At 45.2% G+C, this 18,167-nt stretch overlaps 1 protein-coding gene across 2 annotated transcripts in view; it reads left to right on the top strand.

The window, feature by feature from the left end:
* SPAST (spastin) overlaps window positions 1-18,167 on the top strand; it is an 88,169-nt gene that overhangs the window by 11,041 nt on the left and 58,961 nt on the right. The window contains exons 3-4 of one of the 2 annotated variants that reach the window (XM_069769223.1): window positions 1,961-2,044; window positions 10,849-10,944. In XM_069769223.1, the coding sequence (XP_069625324.1) occupies window positions 1,961-2,044; window positions 10,849-10,944 (180 nt within the window). The remainder of the gene's footprint in view (window positions 1-1,960; window positions 2,045-10,848; window positions 10,945-18,167) is intronic. The other variant, XM_069769224.1, reaches the window with a different exon arrangement.

Raw genomic sequence — 18,167 nt, 5'->3', positions numbered from 1 at the left:
TGTGCATTGTGTAGTGACAGCTGCTAAGCAGTGCTGGTGGTTTGGTTAGACTGCCTTGCATGTGCCATGTTTTGTATAATCTGCTTCTAATTTAAAGGGAACCGGTCACCTGAATTTGGCGGGACTGGTTTTGGGTCATATGGGTGGAGTTTTCGGGTGTTTGATTCACCCTTTCCTTACCTGCTGGCTGCAATATTGGATTGAAATTCATTCTCTGTCCTCCGTAGTACACACCTGCGCAAAGTAATCTTACCTTGCACAGGCGTGTACTATGGAGGACAGAGAATGAACTTCTATCCAATATTTCGGCCAGCATGCAGCCAGCAGGTAAGGAAAGGGTGAATCAAACACCCGAAAACTCCGCCCATATGACCCAAAACTGGTCCCGCCAAATTCAGGTGACAGGTTCCCTTTAAAATAATGGTTGTATTGAAACAGCAAAACACAGCTTAGTAAGTGACACATCACTGGAATCCGGATCTCTGCCTTTACATTATGGTACTCTCAGTTTGGAGACGTACATCTTGAGCGTTCCTGGTTTGCCTGCTCCTTACTTCATCTTGTGGGAAACTACAGTGTTGACTTTCCATGTATGGTGTCACCTCACTGAAGCTTCCTTTCCAGGAGGTCTGTGATTGTGGCATCTGTCCTCCATAGGCTATTGGTACCATCCAGACCAGAATAAATGGCCAGTACTTGCTTGCAGCTCCAGCACCGCCTCTAGACAACGGTCGCACTGAGGTGTAGACGGCACAAGACTGCTGAGCTGAGTGATTGACTGCAGCGGTCATGTGCTGTAGATGTGATGCCACCATTACCTGGATGTTGTAGCATGGCATATTCTGGCCATGGACACGGGTAGTTTACCCATAGTAAACGCTAAATGTAAAATGAGATGTGATCAGGTCATTAGCTGTAGTCCGTGATCATGTGTGTCCTAAAAAATGTAATGACCTCAGCCATTCGTCACTGGGAGCCCCTTTTTTCAGTCATTAATACAGTTTGTAATTGTTAATAAAATAAATTGCTGGCCCTGAAAACGCAGTTATTGGCCAGGTTAGAAAATGCATAAAAAATTCACTATTAAGTAACCTTTACAAGCATTGGGGTAGGTGCACACATTCCGTATTTGCTGCAAGCATTGAAACCTTGTCTTTGGCCTGAAAACATGTGTTTTTCATGCATTTTTTTTCCCCATTTTAAAGGGAATCTGTCACCCCAAAAATCGTATGAGCTGCGGCCACCGGCATCAGGGGCTTATCTACAGCATTCTGTAATGCATTCTGTAATGCTGTAGATAAGCGCCTGATGTAACTTGAAAGGTAAGAAAGGCAGGTTAGATTATACTCACCCAGGGGCGGTCCGGTGCGGTCCTGTCTGAAGGGCGTCGCGGTGCGGATCCTGCGCCTCCTATCTTCATTCGATGACGTCCTCTTCTTGTCTTCTTGCCGCGACTCTGGCGCAGGCGTACTTTATCTGCCCTGTTGAGGGAAAGGTCAGAGAGACCCGACTCTGCGCACTGCAGAACTTTACGCTGCCCTCAACAGGGCAGACAAAGTACGCCTGCGCCGGAGCGGTGACCGAAACAAGGAAGAGGACGTCATCGTATGAAGATAGGAGGTGCCGGACGGCGACGCCCATCGGACCGGACCGCAGCGGGACCTCCCCTGGGGGAGTATAATATAACCTGTTTTTCTTGCCTTTCAGGTTACATCAGGGCTTATCTACAGCATTACAGAATGCATTACAGAATGCTGTAGATAAGCCCCTGCTGCCGGTGGCCGCAGCTCATATACGATTGCTGGGGGTGACAGATTCCCTTTAAATGGGTGAAAACGTTGAAAGAATGGAAATTGCTTCAGAGCTGCAAAAAAAAATAAGGAACATGTGCATGAGGTGTTCGAAATACATTGTATTTTGTATTTATTAATCACCCATACATGTTCTGTTTTTTTTGAAGGGGAGCAGTATGACAGAGCACGACGTCTACAAGCAAAGATGATGACAAATTTAATAATGGCAAAGGATCGCCTGCAGTTATTGGGTATGCACGCTGAGGGGTCCCAAGTAGATTCTTGTACACGAATACTACATTGATCAGTAAGGTAGCCTTCTGTACCACACTGACTGCAGTCACACTTGTCTAGGCTTTCAGGGCCCTTAGCTAGGACACACTGACATAAAGCCATAGTCTTACAGAATTAAGTAACTAAAAAACTTAAAGGGACACTGTCACCTGAATTTGGAGGGAACAATCTTCAGCCATGGAGGCGGGGTTTTTGGGTGTTTGATTCACCTTTTCCTTACCCGCTGGCTGCATGCTGGCTGCAATATTGGATTGAAGTTCATTCTCTGTCCTCCATAGTACATGCCTGCACAAGGCAATCTTGCGTGGCGCAGGCATGTACTACGGAGGACAGAAAATGAACTTCAATCCAATATTGCAGCCAGCGGGTAAGGAAAGGGTGAATCAAAAACCCCAAAACCCCGCCTCCATGGCTGAAGATTGTTCCCTCCAAATTCAGGTGACAGTGTCCCTTTAATCTACCTTTTTTTTAGAAAGAAGGCATGTTGAAAGTTGTCAGTCGATGCTTGTGGGACGGGCTCAAACCAGGGCCTCCGAATTCAAGCAGCATTTTACTCTAAAATCATAACCCAAACCTTAGGATAAGTCCTCGGAATCAGGGTGGTGCACCCTCACCGATCATGTGATTGAAGGGCACAGCTCTGGGAATTCTGTAGCTTTATGTTCTCCCATATCTGTGATTAGGACAGACCTTGCAGTACCGTTCGTGGCCACTAGACTATATACAGCGCTTGCTGGTGCCACAACCCTCTCAATCAGCTCATTGTTTCAGGAGTTGAACCCCCACCGATATGGATGACTTGTTCTAAGTATTGGTAGGCCGTAATAAAGTCCAGGAAACCCCTGAAGCTTTGGGCCCCCCCCCCCTCCTATACTATTACTGTGTACCAGACTCTGTACCCCTATAGAAAACAATCTGCATGGATAAGCGGCACATGACATTTTGCACATGGGCCATTACCCCTATGGTAAGTACTATAAATGCTAAATTGATGCAACATGTGATATTCTTTCCTGGTTTTACCCCTAAATACCTTGAATGCATTGGAAATCCATGCTAAGGGTGTACTAAATAACGCCGTTGTCTTTATTACTGACCACCTCCTTCCTGGGTGCAGCTGTGATACCGCATGAATGCTCTGCTAATACTGATACCATGCCATTTGTAGAAAAAAAATCTGTCATGTTTTTCTTATTTTTTTTTTTCCATTTGTCGGTTTTGATCTAAAAATATCTATACCCCACCCAAACTTAGACTGAACTTAGAGTTGTCGATTTTTGCTAAATGTGTTTTTTTTTTTTTTTTTTTTTTTTTTTTAATGGCAAAAGTTTAATTACATATAAATGAGGGGGCTTTTCAGTGTACCCTTGGCCTGGCCGGGAGCTTAGTGCACCTCATGGCTGGCGATGTTCTCTTTGGAGCCCTGCCTGATCCCACTCCACAGCCCTGCGGATACTACTGACACATGCAGTGCCCTCATTCCCCTCTATGTATAGCGGCTGTTCACTGCCCCGGGATCACAAAGCAGTGCCCCATAATGGTGACGAGGTCACTCACAATGGCACATGCCTTCTCACCCCCTCTCCTGTGTATAGCAGCCACTGCTCTCCTTGTGATCCTGTGTGTGGTGAGCCACTGCAATCACCAGGCCATGGACGAGAACTCTTCCCCTGCACACTGACACTGCAGCAGCTGGGCTCCTGCATACAGTGTGTGCATGGCTGGGGCATTAGGTCCAAAGCAAATGCTGCCAATCGCCATGAGGGAAGCGACCTGGAATTGGAAGTGAGGGGGAGGAAAGCTGCATCAAAGCCTCCATTTCCTCATGTAATAGCACTGTTATAAAGCACATTTACCATAACCCTACAGTACCAGTGTGACTTCTATAATGGCGAAGTCCCCTGTATGAAGATCTAAATAGTTACATTTTGATTTTGGGGTTGATACTCCCTTTAGAGACCATTGTCAGGAGAATCAGACTGATTTACGTGTTTCTTGCCTTCCTGATGACAGATTTTCTTTTCTATGGCTGCATGTAGCAGTCGACCTCTCTACCACCGCGCATGCTGCTAACTTTCTCCATAATCACTCTAACATTATAGGTACAGCGTGCGCCAGCAGCCTATGGCACTTGGGCCACAGCTGGCATGTCATATTTGACTGGCACGACAAGGTCAACCCTTGAGATGCATGCCCACAATCAGTATTTATGCAGCGTCAAACCCGCAACGACCAGCGGTGACAGCATAGTAGATGGGATTCCTAGAAATGGTATGTCTACTATGCGTGCACGGATGCTTATGGGTCACCCGCGTACTGACATGCGGCGCGTCTTTCAGGACCACAGAATGGCAATTTCTCTTGTGCAGACATTAGTCTCTGCAACAGAAATGTAATCCGTAGAATGTATTGAATGGCCGAATTTACCTGTGTTCAATAGACGGCAGCGCTTAGGGGGCACGGATCGTGGGCACACAGCCGTTAACACCTCAGAGGTGTGTAGGGGGGCTGTTCTGATTAGCAGTGGTCTCCATGTACCGTGTGGTTAGCTCAGGGAGCCAGTTCTGTCTTATACAGGGTGTGTCCTCCCCACATCGTTCGCTCTTCTCCGTGATCCCTCCCTTGTGTGGACATCCCTTTGTGTGTTGTCTATATAAGCTTGTGACCTGGACCACGTCCTGTCAGTGCCCACGGCTGGGTGCATAGAGAGAAGAGGGCTTTGTGTTTGATTTGTATAATCTGCAGTACAACTTCCCCAGCAGTCATTGACGGCTGTGGCTTTTCATCTTGGCACATAGTGGGTGTGATGTCATAGAGGACATTATCCTCCTCATCATTACAGGGGGTGGAAAGTTGGAGGGATCTTTCCATCACACTCTCAACCCCAATTATGGGCCTTTTTATTTATATGAGAAAGCTCTCCATTTTCACCATTACAATATATTGCGTTGTGAGCAAGTCTATAATGGAAGTTTAAAGTGTTTGTTCTTCTGCTGCCTTGAAATTGTTTTTATATCTCCATCTTTCATCATTTTTTTTTTTTTTTTTTAAAGTTAGTTGTGTGATGAATTGGTCTTTGTCTGAAGGCATATGAGGTCTGATAAATATTCCAGCACCTCTTCTGTTGTGTAGTCGGTGTCATTAATGCTCTTACATTATCGGTAGATACTTGGAGATTTTCATACATTGATAATCGGAGATATGAATATGTCCAGTGGTCAGTGGAGTGATGGATTTACATTAGACTCACCTATGGAGACGATCTGCTCTCTGCACTGCCGTGTTTCTCTAATTTCTGCACTGTTACCTAAGGAAACCCTGATGGAATCAGTAGTGGCTGTGTGTGAATCTGTACTTGGAGACACCACCAGCCAAGCTTTTCTAAAAAAAAAAGTGTGAAATTCAGTGAACACTACAAAGCTCACAATTGTTTTTTATTTTTTTAAATTTCATGTGTGTTTTTTCTTCTCAAAGGGATTGTACCAAGTCCGTAAGTTATACCCCATCCACCGATCATGGAATCAGGACTCTGAAGAGCTCTGTATGAATGGGGCGGTGATAAGTCATGCACACATCTAATTTATTGTTAAGGGAGTGCCAAAGTCCAGCCGAATGCTGCGTTTGGCTTTGTGGCGCTCCCTTATAAATGAATCATGCAGTGGTGCCCATATGTTCTTGGAATCAATGCAGGTCCAAGCGATCGACATTTATTCCTTATGCTGTGGATAGGGGATAACTTCTGAACTTTGTACAATCCCTTGAGCTTTAAGGCTGTGTGCACACGATGCAGATTTGGTGCAGAAAAATCTGCTGCAGTTCTGCACTAAATCTGCATCTCCTGGCAGAATCTGCAGGTGCGTTTTTGATGCGTTTTTGATGCGTTTTTGATGCACAAATCTGCACCAAAAACGCATCAAAAACCGCATCAAAAACGCACCTGCAGATTTCTATTATGGAGGGGTGCAGAAACGCTGCAGAACTGCACAAAAGAAGTGACAGGCACTTCTTTGAAATCTGCAGCGTTTCTGCGCAGATTTTCCTGCACCATGTGCACAGCTTTTTTTTTTTCACATTGATTTACATTGTACTGTGATCACAGTGCAGTTCTGCAGCGTTTCTGCTGCAGAAAAATCTGCTGCAGTTCTGCACTAAATCTGCATCGTGTGCACATACCCTAAGGCATTTATGTCAGAAATCTGTGTTGGAAGTAGGTTTCCATTGTACCTAATTAGTAGTAATCCTCTGATTGTTTTCTTAATAAGAGGGCAAGATACAGCTGTCTGATGCACACTGCCTGCTAAACTGCCAAAGAATTGGGCAAGTTGGCATTGAACATGTTTGATCTTTTCCCACGCTGTTGAGAGATTCTGGGCATCTCTATACATATTAGAATGTTAGCAGATCCACCAAACGTGGTGGGTGAGGCCAACGTTTGCCTATTGTATATGCCCACCCTAACTGCCCACTTGAGCAGTTCTGATGGCCTGTTTAGTTGCCATCAGTATTCAAGTGTGTTAGGAGAAGACACATAATCCCCATTGTGTTTCACAGAGGATCTTGTGTACATGCTTCACCATAAGCATAGGATACATACTGGTGCTTTGCTGCCTGGTTTGTTGGCTTGCATCTAATGTTTCGCTGATCTGACTGAATATTTACGTTATTAACGCAGAGACAGACTGCCGTATTTCTCATGCAAGAATCACATCTTAAAACTTGTACTGGCTGACGGCTCTCCTGACCTGAGCTTGATAGCTGCATAGTAATCCATCACGCTGTCATGTTGGGGTCGGAGAGATGCAGTGCAGTGCCATGCGATTATCACACGAGAAATACGGCAGTCTGTCTCTGCTCTTAATGAGGAATTTTACCCTTTTGTATGGTGATTTGCTCCATTTAGAGCATATAAAAACCCAATGAACAGCAGGTTGGGTCTCCTTCACCTTCTAGGAGGGTGTCCATTACGTTATCATTGATGACCTATCCTGAGGATAGGTCATCAATGTCTGATCAGTTGGGGTCTGACACCAAGCACTCCTGCCGATCAGCTGTTATCTGTGTCGATGACGGCCACCGACTGGAAATACTCAGTTGTGGCGCTGCTCAGTCTCCTGACCGTGGCTGCAACTGGGTACTGCACATCCGCCTCCTATTGATTTGAGTAGTAGGATGTAGGTCAGAACACACTGAACCAAGGCAATGCATACTGTATACCGTATATCAACTAGTACTTTTGTATATCAGTGATATATATGTGCGCACAACGGAATGTCAGACCATTCAGATACAGTAAGGCTATGTGCACACGTTGCGGTTTTTACCGCGGAACCGCGGCGATTTTGCAGCTGCGGGTCCGCAGCAGTTTCCATTGCGTTTACAGTAACCTGTAAACCCTATGGAAACCGCAAACCGCTGTGCACATGCTGCGGGAAAAACAGCGCAGAAACGCAGCGGTTTATAACCCGCAGCATGTCGCTACTTTGTGCAGATAATTAAATAAATAGGGCAGCACACTGCAGCGCCAAAACATGCAAACTTGAAAAAACGAAATTTGAACTGCATTACTGCACTAGAAATATGAAAAATGAGAGCTTTTAGCGCACAAAAATGGCCAATTTTATGTGTACCTCGTAGCCACGTTAAGGCATCTCTCTTATACGTGTTTTAATTATAGTAGGTCCAATACCCCTCCACATAGAGAGAGAATTTGAGTCCAAGAAGAGGTTTCTACATGTACCCATTCAGATGGAGACGTTTATTCTCAGTGAGGTAGGTCAAGCGTAGGACCTCGTATAAGAGAGATGCCTTAACGTGGCTACGAGGTACACATAAAATTGGCCATTTTTGTGCGCTAAAAGCTCTCATTTTTCATATTTCTAGTGCAGTAATGCAGTTCAAATTTCGTTTTTTCAAGTTTGCATGTTTTGGCGCTGCAGTGTGCTGCCCTATTTATTTAACTATATACGAGTTGGCGACTCTGGGTTCAGCACCTGTTCACACTCAGTCTATGTTTGGATGTGCAGGTCAGGTTTTTGAAATGTATTCTCTAGCCTTCTGATCGTGCACTCCCCGCCTCCTAGCTTCAGGTGTTTTAATTATAGTAGGTCCAATACCCCTCCACATAGAGAGAGAATTTGAGTCCAAGAAGAGGTTTCTACATGTACCCATTCAGATGGAGACGTTTATTCTCAGTGAGGTAGGTCAAGCGTAGGACCTCGTATAAGAGAGATGCCTTAACGTGGCTACGAGGTACACATAAAATTGGCCATTTTTGTGCGCTAAAAGCTCTCATTTTTCATATTTCTAGTGCAGTAATGCAGTTCAAATTTCGTTTTTTCAAGTTTGCATGTTTTGGCGCTGCAGTGTGCTGCCCTATTTATTTAACTATATACGAGTTGGCGACTCTGGGTTCAGCACCTGTTCACACTCAGTCTATGTTTGGATGTGCAGGTCAGGTTTTTGAAATATAACTACTTTGTGCAGAATCACAGCGATTCTGCACCCATAGAAATGCATTGATCCGCTTAGCGGATAATGTGCGGGTTATACCCGGGGTGGAGGAGAGGAGACTCTCCTCCAGGCCCCGGGAACCATATTTGTGGTAAAAAAAAAAAGAATTAAAATAAAAAATGTTATACTCACCTCTGAAGTCTCAGCGCTGCACGCGGCCGTCCGGTCGCAGGGTTGCTGTCCGAGCAGGGCCTGCGGTGACGTCGCGGTCACATGACCGTGACGTCACTAAGGTCCTTCTCGCACAGCATCTTTGGAACCGGACCGCCGCCTGCAGCGCTGAGGAGATCGGGACGTAAGAGGGTGAGTATATCATGATTTTATTATTTTTAACATTACTATTGATGCTGCATATTGCTGCATATGCAGCATCAATAGTAGCAGTAAAATCCCGCAGCGGAACCCGCAGGACAAAACGTGATAAATCTGCAGGGATAACCGCAGCGGGTTTGCCCTGCAGATTTATCAAATCCGCTGCGGGAAAACCCGCAGGGACCCGACGCAACGTGTGAACATGGCCTAACACTAATAAAGACTGAATACAGGTCAAGGAGGGCTCAAATAAAGCATGAAATAAGAGATTGAAAATAAAACACCTTTGTGTAGGACTATTGGTGAAATGGTGGCACAACTAGCAGGAGCGCTGTACGTACAAACAGCAAGAATCTATAACAGACATATACAATGAAGATACATGTAAAATAGTACGCCAAGATGAGGGCTGGTAATGTAGGAGTAGCTATAATATAAAATAAATGTAATGGTGTCCAAGTGGACAGGTCTTGTCAAGTATAGGACTAATACCAAAAACTAGAGTATATAGAAATATAACAAGAGTAAGTTGTCTGGATCAATAGACCTGGAGGTATGTATCATTGGTGTAAAAGTGTAGATGTGCTAAAAAGGTATAGGAAATGATAGCACAAAGGTGAGAATATACCAAATCTGAAAGAGGGTACACTAGGGGTTTAGTACACATGTGACGACCTACGTACAAGTGTTGCAATAACAGGATGTCACACATGGTGTGATACTGCGCATGTAGACGAGGTCCGTGAACCTATGATGGGAGAAGCCATAATTACCTGATGGTGAGCTGTGTAGGTGCGGCACGTGTGTATTGGAGGGTGCGCAGTACCCAGCCCGCAGCCACTATCTGCACACTGCTGATCGGCAGGGCTGCTGGGCGTCCGACCCCTAACTGATCAGACATTAATCATTAGTGATAAAGTAGTGGATAACCTCTTCTCCGTAGCCTTGCTCTTTGCTGCTAACACATCTTTGTGAGCTTTGCATGTTCCATGTTTGTTCACTTTCTTGCTTTTGCATTACATGTTTACCGAAAGATTTATGTACAGTATTTTTTTTTCTCATCATACATTCATTCACTTGTTGTCTCTATTCCTATATTTAATGCATCTGTGTCTGTAAGAAATTGAGCCTGTTAATGATAGAAGTGTAAAGCTGCAGACTTTTCTTGTTCCATTTGTTTTGTGTTTTTTGTCTCCACTTCCCACCTTCATAATTTCAGCATTATGCATTGAATGCTTGTGTAACACAGCTTGCTACAGACATAAAGTATTATTGTTTTAATGGTCATTTTAAATTGTGGATTTCCCCCCTCTCTGCCCCCTGATTATTAATGGCTAATTATCATGGCACCAAACAGATAATAAATGGGAATATACACTTACAGCAATGATTGTGAAATATCCTATCCACGATGACAGCTACTGTATAAAACAGCATGTATGGCTACTTTCATGCAACTCCCATAGGTTAACATGTGGTGGGGCTAACTGCACAAAATTTCCTGTTATAACAAACACTTTGCAAATTTTCCTTTAAGGAAAAAAGATTGGACAGGTTGGTACCAACTATCCTGTCCTTTCTTCCCCGACACTTAGCGTTATGTGAGTCATATTGTATAGTTACCAGGTTCAGCCGACCTTAATCTGATGTGTGTGGCCAGCTTACATTTGTTTAAGTCTATAGTCGCTTTTGTGCTGATCTTGTGGAGAACCATTTATAGGGATTGCCATGCACATATGTAAGCAGTAATGGTCCCCGGCCTATTTCTCACACACTAGTGGTCACATCTAGTTCGCTTTCAGTACAGCAATTTCCACCTATTTAACTGATTAAGAAAACAAAACTTATGACAGTAGCATGTGTAGTGACATCACAGTGGCTCTAGTTTGTTTTTGTTCATTTTTTGTTTTATTTCTACCTTTTTCCTCTGTATGCATAGCAACACTGCAAGTAGATATGCAAGGTCAGAACAAGCCAATGGAAGTGTGTAGTGAGAGTACTAACCTACCTTGCCGCAATGGACATCTCAAGCCAGGTGGGTTTAGCTTTACTGATGCCATGTCTTGCTTGCAAATGCCCTTTAGATAAAGTAAAAGATTATCTTTAGAATTTTGCAACTCATTATTGTGGATAAAATAAGTGACTAATTTGGTTGGGCATTCTAGTGACAAAGAAAGCAAAAAGCTAGGACAATTTTTATTTTCCATAATGCATGTATTTTGGGGTAAAAATAATTTTTGCAATTTGGTTTTATTTAAAAGCTTTGCACTGTTTGCCTTCTATAGTATGTTACATTGTCTAATGTTGACTACCAAACACCGTATTTTTTGGACTATAAGACGCACCCGGACCATAAGACGCACCTAGGAGGAGGAAATTAGGGGAAAAAATAGAAGAAAAATGGTCAATTCTGTACTGTCCCCTATCCTGGTATATATGGTCCCCTCATCCCTATCCTGGTATGCATGGCTCCATCATCCCTATCCTGGTGTGCATGGCCCCACCATTATCCTGGTTTGATTGGCCCCATCACGGTCCTTCTTTGATTGGTCCCATCCCATTCCTGGTATGATTGGCCCCATCCTTTTTCTGGTATAAATGGCCCCATCCTGTTCCTGATATGATTCGTTCCATCCTTTTTCTTTTAGAATTGGCCCCATCCCGTTCCTGGTATGCATGGCCCCATCAGGAAAGATTAAAAAAACCAAACCATTACACTCACCTACACGGTGCTCCCTCGCAGCATCCTGCTCCGGTGCCAGCAGCTCCTTAATGCTTGTTAGCCGCGCATGGCAGGGACGTCATGCACTGCTCACAAGCAGAGCACAGCTGCTGGAATACTCACCGCAGAGAGCGGTGAGTATCCAATCCTCTTCAGTAGTGCGCAGTGTCAGCCAGTGGCTTCCTGCTGGGGTCGATCGTCACATGTGCCATTACTTAAGAGAAATGAATGGAACACGTGACCGCCAGCAGCAGCAGGAAGCCACTGGCTGACACTGTTCGCTACTGAAGAGGAATGGATACTCACCGCTCTCTGTGATGAATGGTGCCGGTGAGTATTCTGGCAGCTGTGCTCTACTTGTGAGCAGCGCATGACGTCTCTGCCATGCTCTGCTTACAAGCAGTAAGCAGCTGCTGGCACCAGAGCAGGATGCTGTGAGAGCGCCGTGTAGGTGAGTGTAACAGTTTTGGTTTCTTTTAACCCCTTCCCGACCTGTGACGCCACGTAGGCGTCATGAAAGTCGGTGCCAATCCGACCTGTGACGCCTATGTGGCGTCATGGAGTGATCGCGTCCCTGCAGATCGGGTGAAAGGGTTAACTCCAATTTCACCCGATCTGCAGGGACAGGGGGAGTGGTACTTTAGCCCGGGGGGGGGGGGGGTGGCTTTGCCCCCACGTGGCTACGATCGCTCTGATTGGCTGTTGCACTTTCAACAGCCAATCAATCAGAGCAATTGGTAATATTTCACCTATGAAATTTGGTGAAATATTACAATCCAGCCATGGCTGATGCTGCAGTATCATCGGCCATGGAGGGAGACTGCGATCTGACCCCCTCCCCCCCCCCCCCCCCACCGACTGACAGCGGCGATCTGCCTGCGGATTTTTCAAAAACGGTGCGGAAAAATCCGCACACGAATCCGCAACGTGGGCACATAGCCTTAGGGTTAGGGCTGGAACTAGAGTTAGGGTTGGAATTAAGGTTAAGATTAGGGTTAGGGGTGTGTTGAGGTTAGGGTTGGTTGTGTGTTGGGGTTAGTGTTGGAGTTAGAATTGAGGGGTTTCCACTGTTTAGGCACATCAGGGGTCTCCAATCACGACATGGCGCCACCATTGATTCCAGCCAATCTTGCATTCAAAAAGTCAAATGGTGCTCTCTCCCTTCCGAGCCCCGACGTGTGCCCAAACAGTGGTTTACCCAAACATATTGGGCATAAGCATACTCGGGAAAAATTGTACAAAAATTTTGGGGGTCTAATTTCTCCTGTTACCCTTGGAAAAATAAAAAAATGGGGGCTAAAAAATTATTTTTGTGGGGGGAAGAAAAATATTTTTTATTTTCACGGCTCTGCATTATAAAATTCTGCGACGCACTTGGGGGTTCAAAGTGCTCACCACAAATCTAAATAAGTTCCTTGGGGGTCTAGTTTCCAAAATGGGGTCACTTGTGGTGGGTTGCTACAGTTTAGTTACATCAGGGGCTCTGCAAACGCAACGTGACGCCCGCAGACCATTCCATCAGTCTGCATTTCAAAACGTCACTACTTCCTTTCCGAGCCCCGACGTGTGCCCAAATAGTGGTTTACCCCCACATATTGGGCATCAGCGTACTCCAAACAAACTGGACAACAAATATTGGGGTTCAGTTTCTCGTGTTACCCGTGTGAAAATAAATTGCGGGCTAAAAAATCATTTTTGAGGAAAGAAAAAGTATTTTTTATTTTCACGGCTCTGCGTTATAAACTTCTGTGAAGCACTTGGGGGTTCAAAGTGCTCACTACACATCTAGATAAGTTTCTTGGGGGCTCTAGTTTCCAAAATGGGGTCAATTGTGGGGGGTTTCTACTGTTTAGACACATCAGGGGCATGCGCCCCCTAAGGAAGGTACATCTACCGAAACGCGCGTCGGAGTGTCTCGGTGCCCCCCGCGCTGGTCCGGACCCATCGCAGCAGGTCCACATGCCTCTCTTTATATAGTTATTTGTACTACTCGTGTTACTATGTAGCCTTTTATGGCAGCACTGCGGATACTCCTACTAATAGTGGGTGGTTGTTATGAGGCTATGTGTGCTCTGTTACGCCGGCTGGGTGGTTCTGGACCTCTGCTGGGTTCACCGTACCTTGGGTGACTGCTCCTGTATGTTGCCTGTGACATGTATTTTGTCATCTGCTGGTCCCATTTGCACTATTTATTTGGTCCCGTGTATGTTATTTTAATGGTTTTGTAATAAAGATACTTTTTTAGTGGATTCAGTGACTGCATTCTTCTTTGTTTGTTCTACCTACCTCCACCCGCAGAGCCGCACACCACATATATGGCTGTTCTGTGTGCACAGGACCTGTGATGAGGTCACAGGAGGGGAGGAGTCAGGGGTCACATGATCAGGGGCCTCAGTGTATGCAGGACTGTGCTGTGCTGGTTGTCATAGTGCTGGATGAGGGGAAGTTTGTGTGGGGTCAGGAGGAGTTTACAGGGTGGATGTAGCAGAGCCGTATATACAAGGTGAGAGGAGCTGCGTGTGTACAGGGTTTATGGAGCTGAGCTCCGTGTACGAGGTGTACGTAGCGAAGCCGCGTGTGTACAGGCTGTAAATTTCTGAGTCGGGAAGAATGGTACACGGCTGTGGGCAGAGCCCAGCATGTCATGTACACTGTGGGGGAGTATTGGGTGTACTCGCCAGTGTCAGAATGTGCAGTGCGCATGCTCCAGAGCCGACCAGTACACCCAATAAACCCCCACACTACACAGGACCGGAAATGACCCAGATGCGCATCATACCAGGAAGAAACAGCACACAGATTTCAAACGCCAGGAGTGCACTTGGAATTGGAGCAAGGGAGGACATGAACGCCCAGAGTGTCTGCACTTCCAAAGACATCACCCTTATTAGCATAGGGAAATGTTATTATTATTATTTATTTATCTACAGTAGCACCATTAATTCCATGGTGCTGTACATGAGAAAGGGTTTACATACAGTTATAGATATCATTTACAGTAAACGAGTTTACAGTGACAGACTGGTGCAGAGGGGAGAGGACCCTGTCCTTGCGGACTTACATTCTATGGGATAGTGGGGAAGGGGCAGAAGGTAGGGGCGAGGCGGCGGCTCTGGCAATGGAGAGGGGCGGCTCAGCAGTTAGGAAAGAGGGAGAGATGTACATGGGATTCAGGGGTGCAGTGGCTATTCCAGAGTAGGAGATCGTTCAGACGTACCAGCAGTTAGGAAAGAGGGAGGGAAGGACATGGGATTCAGGGGTGCAGTTGCTATTCCAGAGTAGGAGATCGTTCAGACGTACCAGCAGTTTGGAAAGAGGGAGGGAAGGACATGGGATTCAGGGGTGCAGTTGCTATTCCAGAGTAGGAGATCGTTCAGACGTACCAGCAGTTTGGAAAGAGGGAGGGAAGGACATGGGATTCAGGGGTGCAGTAGCTATTCCAGAGTAGGAGATCGTTCAGACGTACCAGTGAATGAAAGCAGATGGATCAGGGCATGACAGCGTGAAGAATATACTATGGGTTATCATTGTGGTATATTTCAGATGATACACTTAAAATATGTCACTTGAAATTGTCCATCTGACTAAAGTCAGATCTGACCCGCTACATGTTAGTTATAAAAATCATTTTTCTCAGCAATTACAGGGCAGTATTAGATCAGACTATATAACATTGTAACAAAACTATAGTGTGCGAAATGAATAGGGAAAATGTGAATTTGGGTGGGAAATATTTTGGCATGGGGGGCCCCATTTGAAAGTTCGCATCGGGGCCCACAACTGTTTATCTACAGCATTCTGTAATGCTGTAGATACGCCCCCGATGTAACCTGAAAGATAAGAAAAAGAGGTTAGATTATACTCACCCAGGGGCGGTCACGCTGCGTTCCGGTCTGATGGGTGTCGCGGTCCGGTCCGGGGCCTCCCACCTTCATAGGATGACGTCCTCTTCTTGTCTTCACGCTCCGGTGCAGGCGTACTTTGTCTTTGTCTTGAGGGCAGAGCAAAGTACTGCAGTGCGCAGGCGCTGGGATTCTCTGACCTTTCCCGGCTCCTGTGCACTGCAGTACTTTGGTCTGCCCTCAACAGGGCAGACAAAGTGCGCCTGCGGCGGAGCCACAGCGTGAAGACCAGAAGAGGACATCATCGTAAGAAGATAGGAGGCCCCGGACTGCGACACCCATCGGACCGGGCCGCAGCGGGACCGCCCCTGGGTGAGTATATTCTAACCTCTTTCAGGATACATCGGGGGCTTATCTACACCATTCCAGAATGCTGCAGATAAGGCCCTGATGCCGGTGGGCCTAGCTCACCTTCGATTTTGGGGGCGACAGGTTCCCTTTAAGCATGTCAAGATGAGGAGACTTAAAGCCGCAATGCTTCTCTGGGAAATATGCAAATTGTCTCTTCAGAGAGGAAGAGGACTAGAACTCTAGTGCCACCTATTGGAAGTAGCAATCCTAACAGTCAATGTCGACCCTTTAACGAGCCTTGTCACATGACTTGGGATAAAAGCCAAACCAGAATCTGAATTTGCAGACACTGTGTTTCGGGGTACTGCCCCTCGTCAGTGCAAAGTGGAGATCTGGTTTGGCTGAGTGAGAGGCATCTGACCGAGCTGCACTGACGAGGGGCAGTACCCCGAAACACTGTCAGCATAAAAGCCAAACCAGAATCTGAATTTGCAAAGTCATGTGACAAGGCTCGTTAAAGGGTCGACATTGACTGTTAGGATTGCTACTTCCAATAGGTGGCACTAGAGTTCTAGTCCTCTTCCTCTCTGAAGAGACAATGTGCCTACTGGTAAATTCAGTTACTTGAGTTTGATTTTTTTTTTTTTTTACTTGTATTTTTATTATATTTTTGGTGTTGCGGTTCCTCCTCTTTAGTATGTCATGTTTTAAATGAAGCTGCTTTTCTATTGATACCTACTAGTATTTGGCTTTGACAACACCTTGATAAGTCGTGTGGTTTACATGGTTTTTTTTTTTTTACCTGCAGATTTTCCGTAGTTAATGCAATTCTATGGGGAATATCTGCACCTAAAACTCAATGTAGCCTTAAGAGAAATTGACATGTTGCAGATTTCGATAACACACTGCAGGTCACTTTACACTGTATTACAAAAGACACAAAAATGCAGTGGGCATGAGATTTCACTGGGACGGTTAGATGCTGCATTTTTGTTTAGCCAAAGTCTGCAGTGTCAAAAACTCATCATGTGAACTTAGTCTGAAGCATTACAAACTCTTCCATCAGATTGACTTCACTGATGGATTTACAGATAACTCACTAATCAAGACAAATTGAGTAAATGTGTTTATTTTGTTTTTTAAACAAAAAAATGCATACATTTAAAAGAGGAAAAAAGTTTGCCCTGAATATGTCCATATCTTTAAATTTTGCATTTTTTTTTTTTCATGTGGACTTCACTGTTTTATTAGCAGAGCAGATATTTCTGCAATTGTAACATAAGGCCACTGGAGATATTGTGCATACACCGCTGGTTTACTGCAGGATTTGCTATTTTCCTTTTGGTTTGGCCTTGAGATGAGGGAATCACTTTCATGAGATCCATAAGTTTGCATGTAGCATTGTAGGGAACCATATGGAGCCAAAGTGGCTAATGGGAAGAATCCTGGGAATAAATGCGATGTCTAGGTTGTCAGACACTGGGTTAAATGTGGGGTTTCTCGCAGTAGTCCTTTATAGGTTGTATAACTAATGAGTATTTTGGCCCCCATTCATCAACACTAACCTTTTGAAGCATAAGATGCTCCTAGTTTATTAAGACGTGTGCCTCTTAATGAGTCTGGTGCACCTTTCAGCTGCTGTGCACCCCTGCAAGAAATGTACTGTGGTCAGGGACGAGATTCCTTTTTTTTGTCACTTATTACACTTTTATTGTTGTTGGCTCCGCTCAGCCATGCCCTCTTTTGACTAAAGGTACCGTCACATTAAGCGACGCTGCAGCGATATAGACAACGAGCCGATCGCTGCAACGTCGCTGTTTAGGTCGCTGTAGAGACGTCAAACACTGCAACAGCTGAACGATGCAGAAGCGATCCAGTGACGTACTTATTGTTCTCGCTGGTTGTTAGCTCCATGTAAAAACATTGCAGGCATTGTTGCTTTTGCTGTCAAACATGACTATACACGCCGACCTGACGACAAAATAAAGTTCCAGACTTTCAGCGACGACCAGCGATGTCACAGCGGGATCCAGATCGCTGCTGCGTGTAAAACACAACGAGATCGCTATCCAGGACGCTGCAATGTCACGGATCGCTGTCGTTATAGTTGGTAAGTTTCTTAAAGTGACGGTACCTTTAGTTTTAACCACTTTGTGGTTGTGTGAATGGTAATGGGAATGTTTTCCCTTTGTGGCATGTATAAGGAGTAGTTTAGACTATATTACTTCTCGAGGAAATTAAATGTGCATATACCCTCTTCAGAGAAGAGGACTAGAACTCTAGTGCCACCTGTTGTTAGCAATCATAAGGCTGTGTTCACACGTTGCGGATTTTTTGAAATTT

This window comes from Ranitomeya imitator, chromosome 5 (assembly GCF_032444005.1).
Source record: "Ranitomeya imitator isolate aRanImi1 chromosome 5, aRanImi1.pri, whole genome shotgun sequence".
In the NCBI taxonomy this organism is placed as follows: domain Eukaryota; kingdom Metazoa; phylum Chordata; class Amphibia; order Anura; family Dendrobatidae; genus Ranitomeya; species Ranitomeya imitator.
Note: the sequence above shows the minus strand (reverse complement) of the source record. Positions and strands in the feature narration are given on the sequence as shown.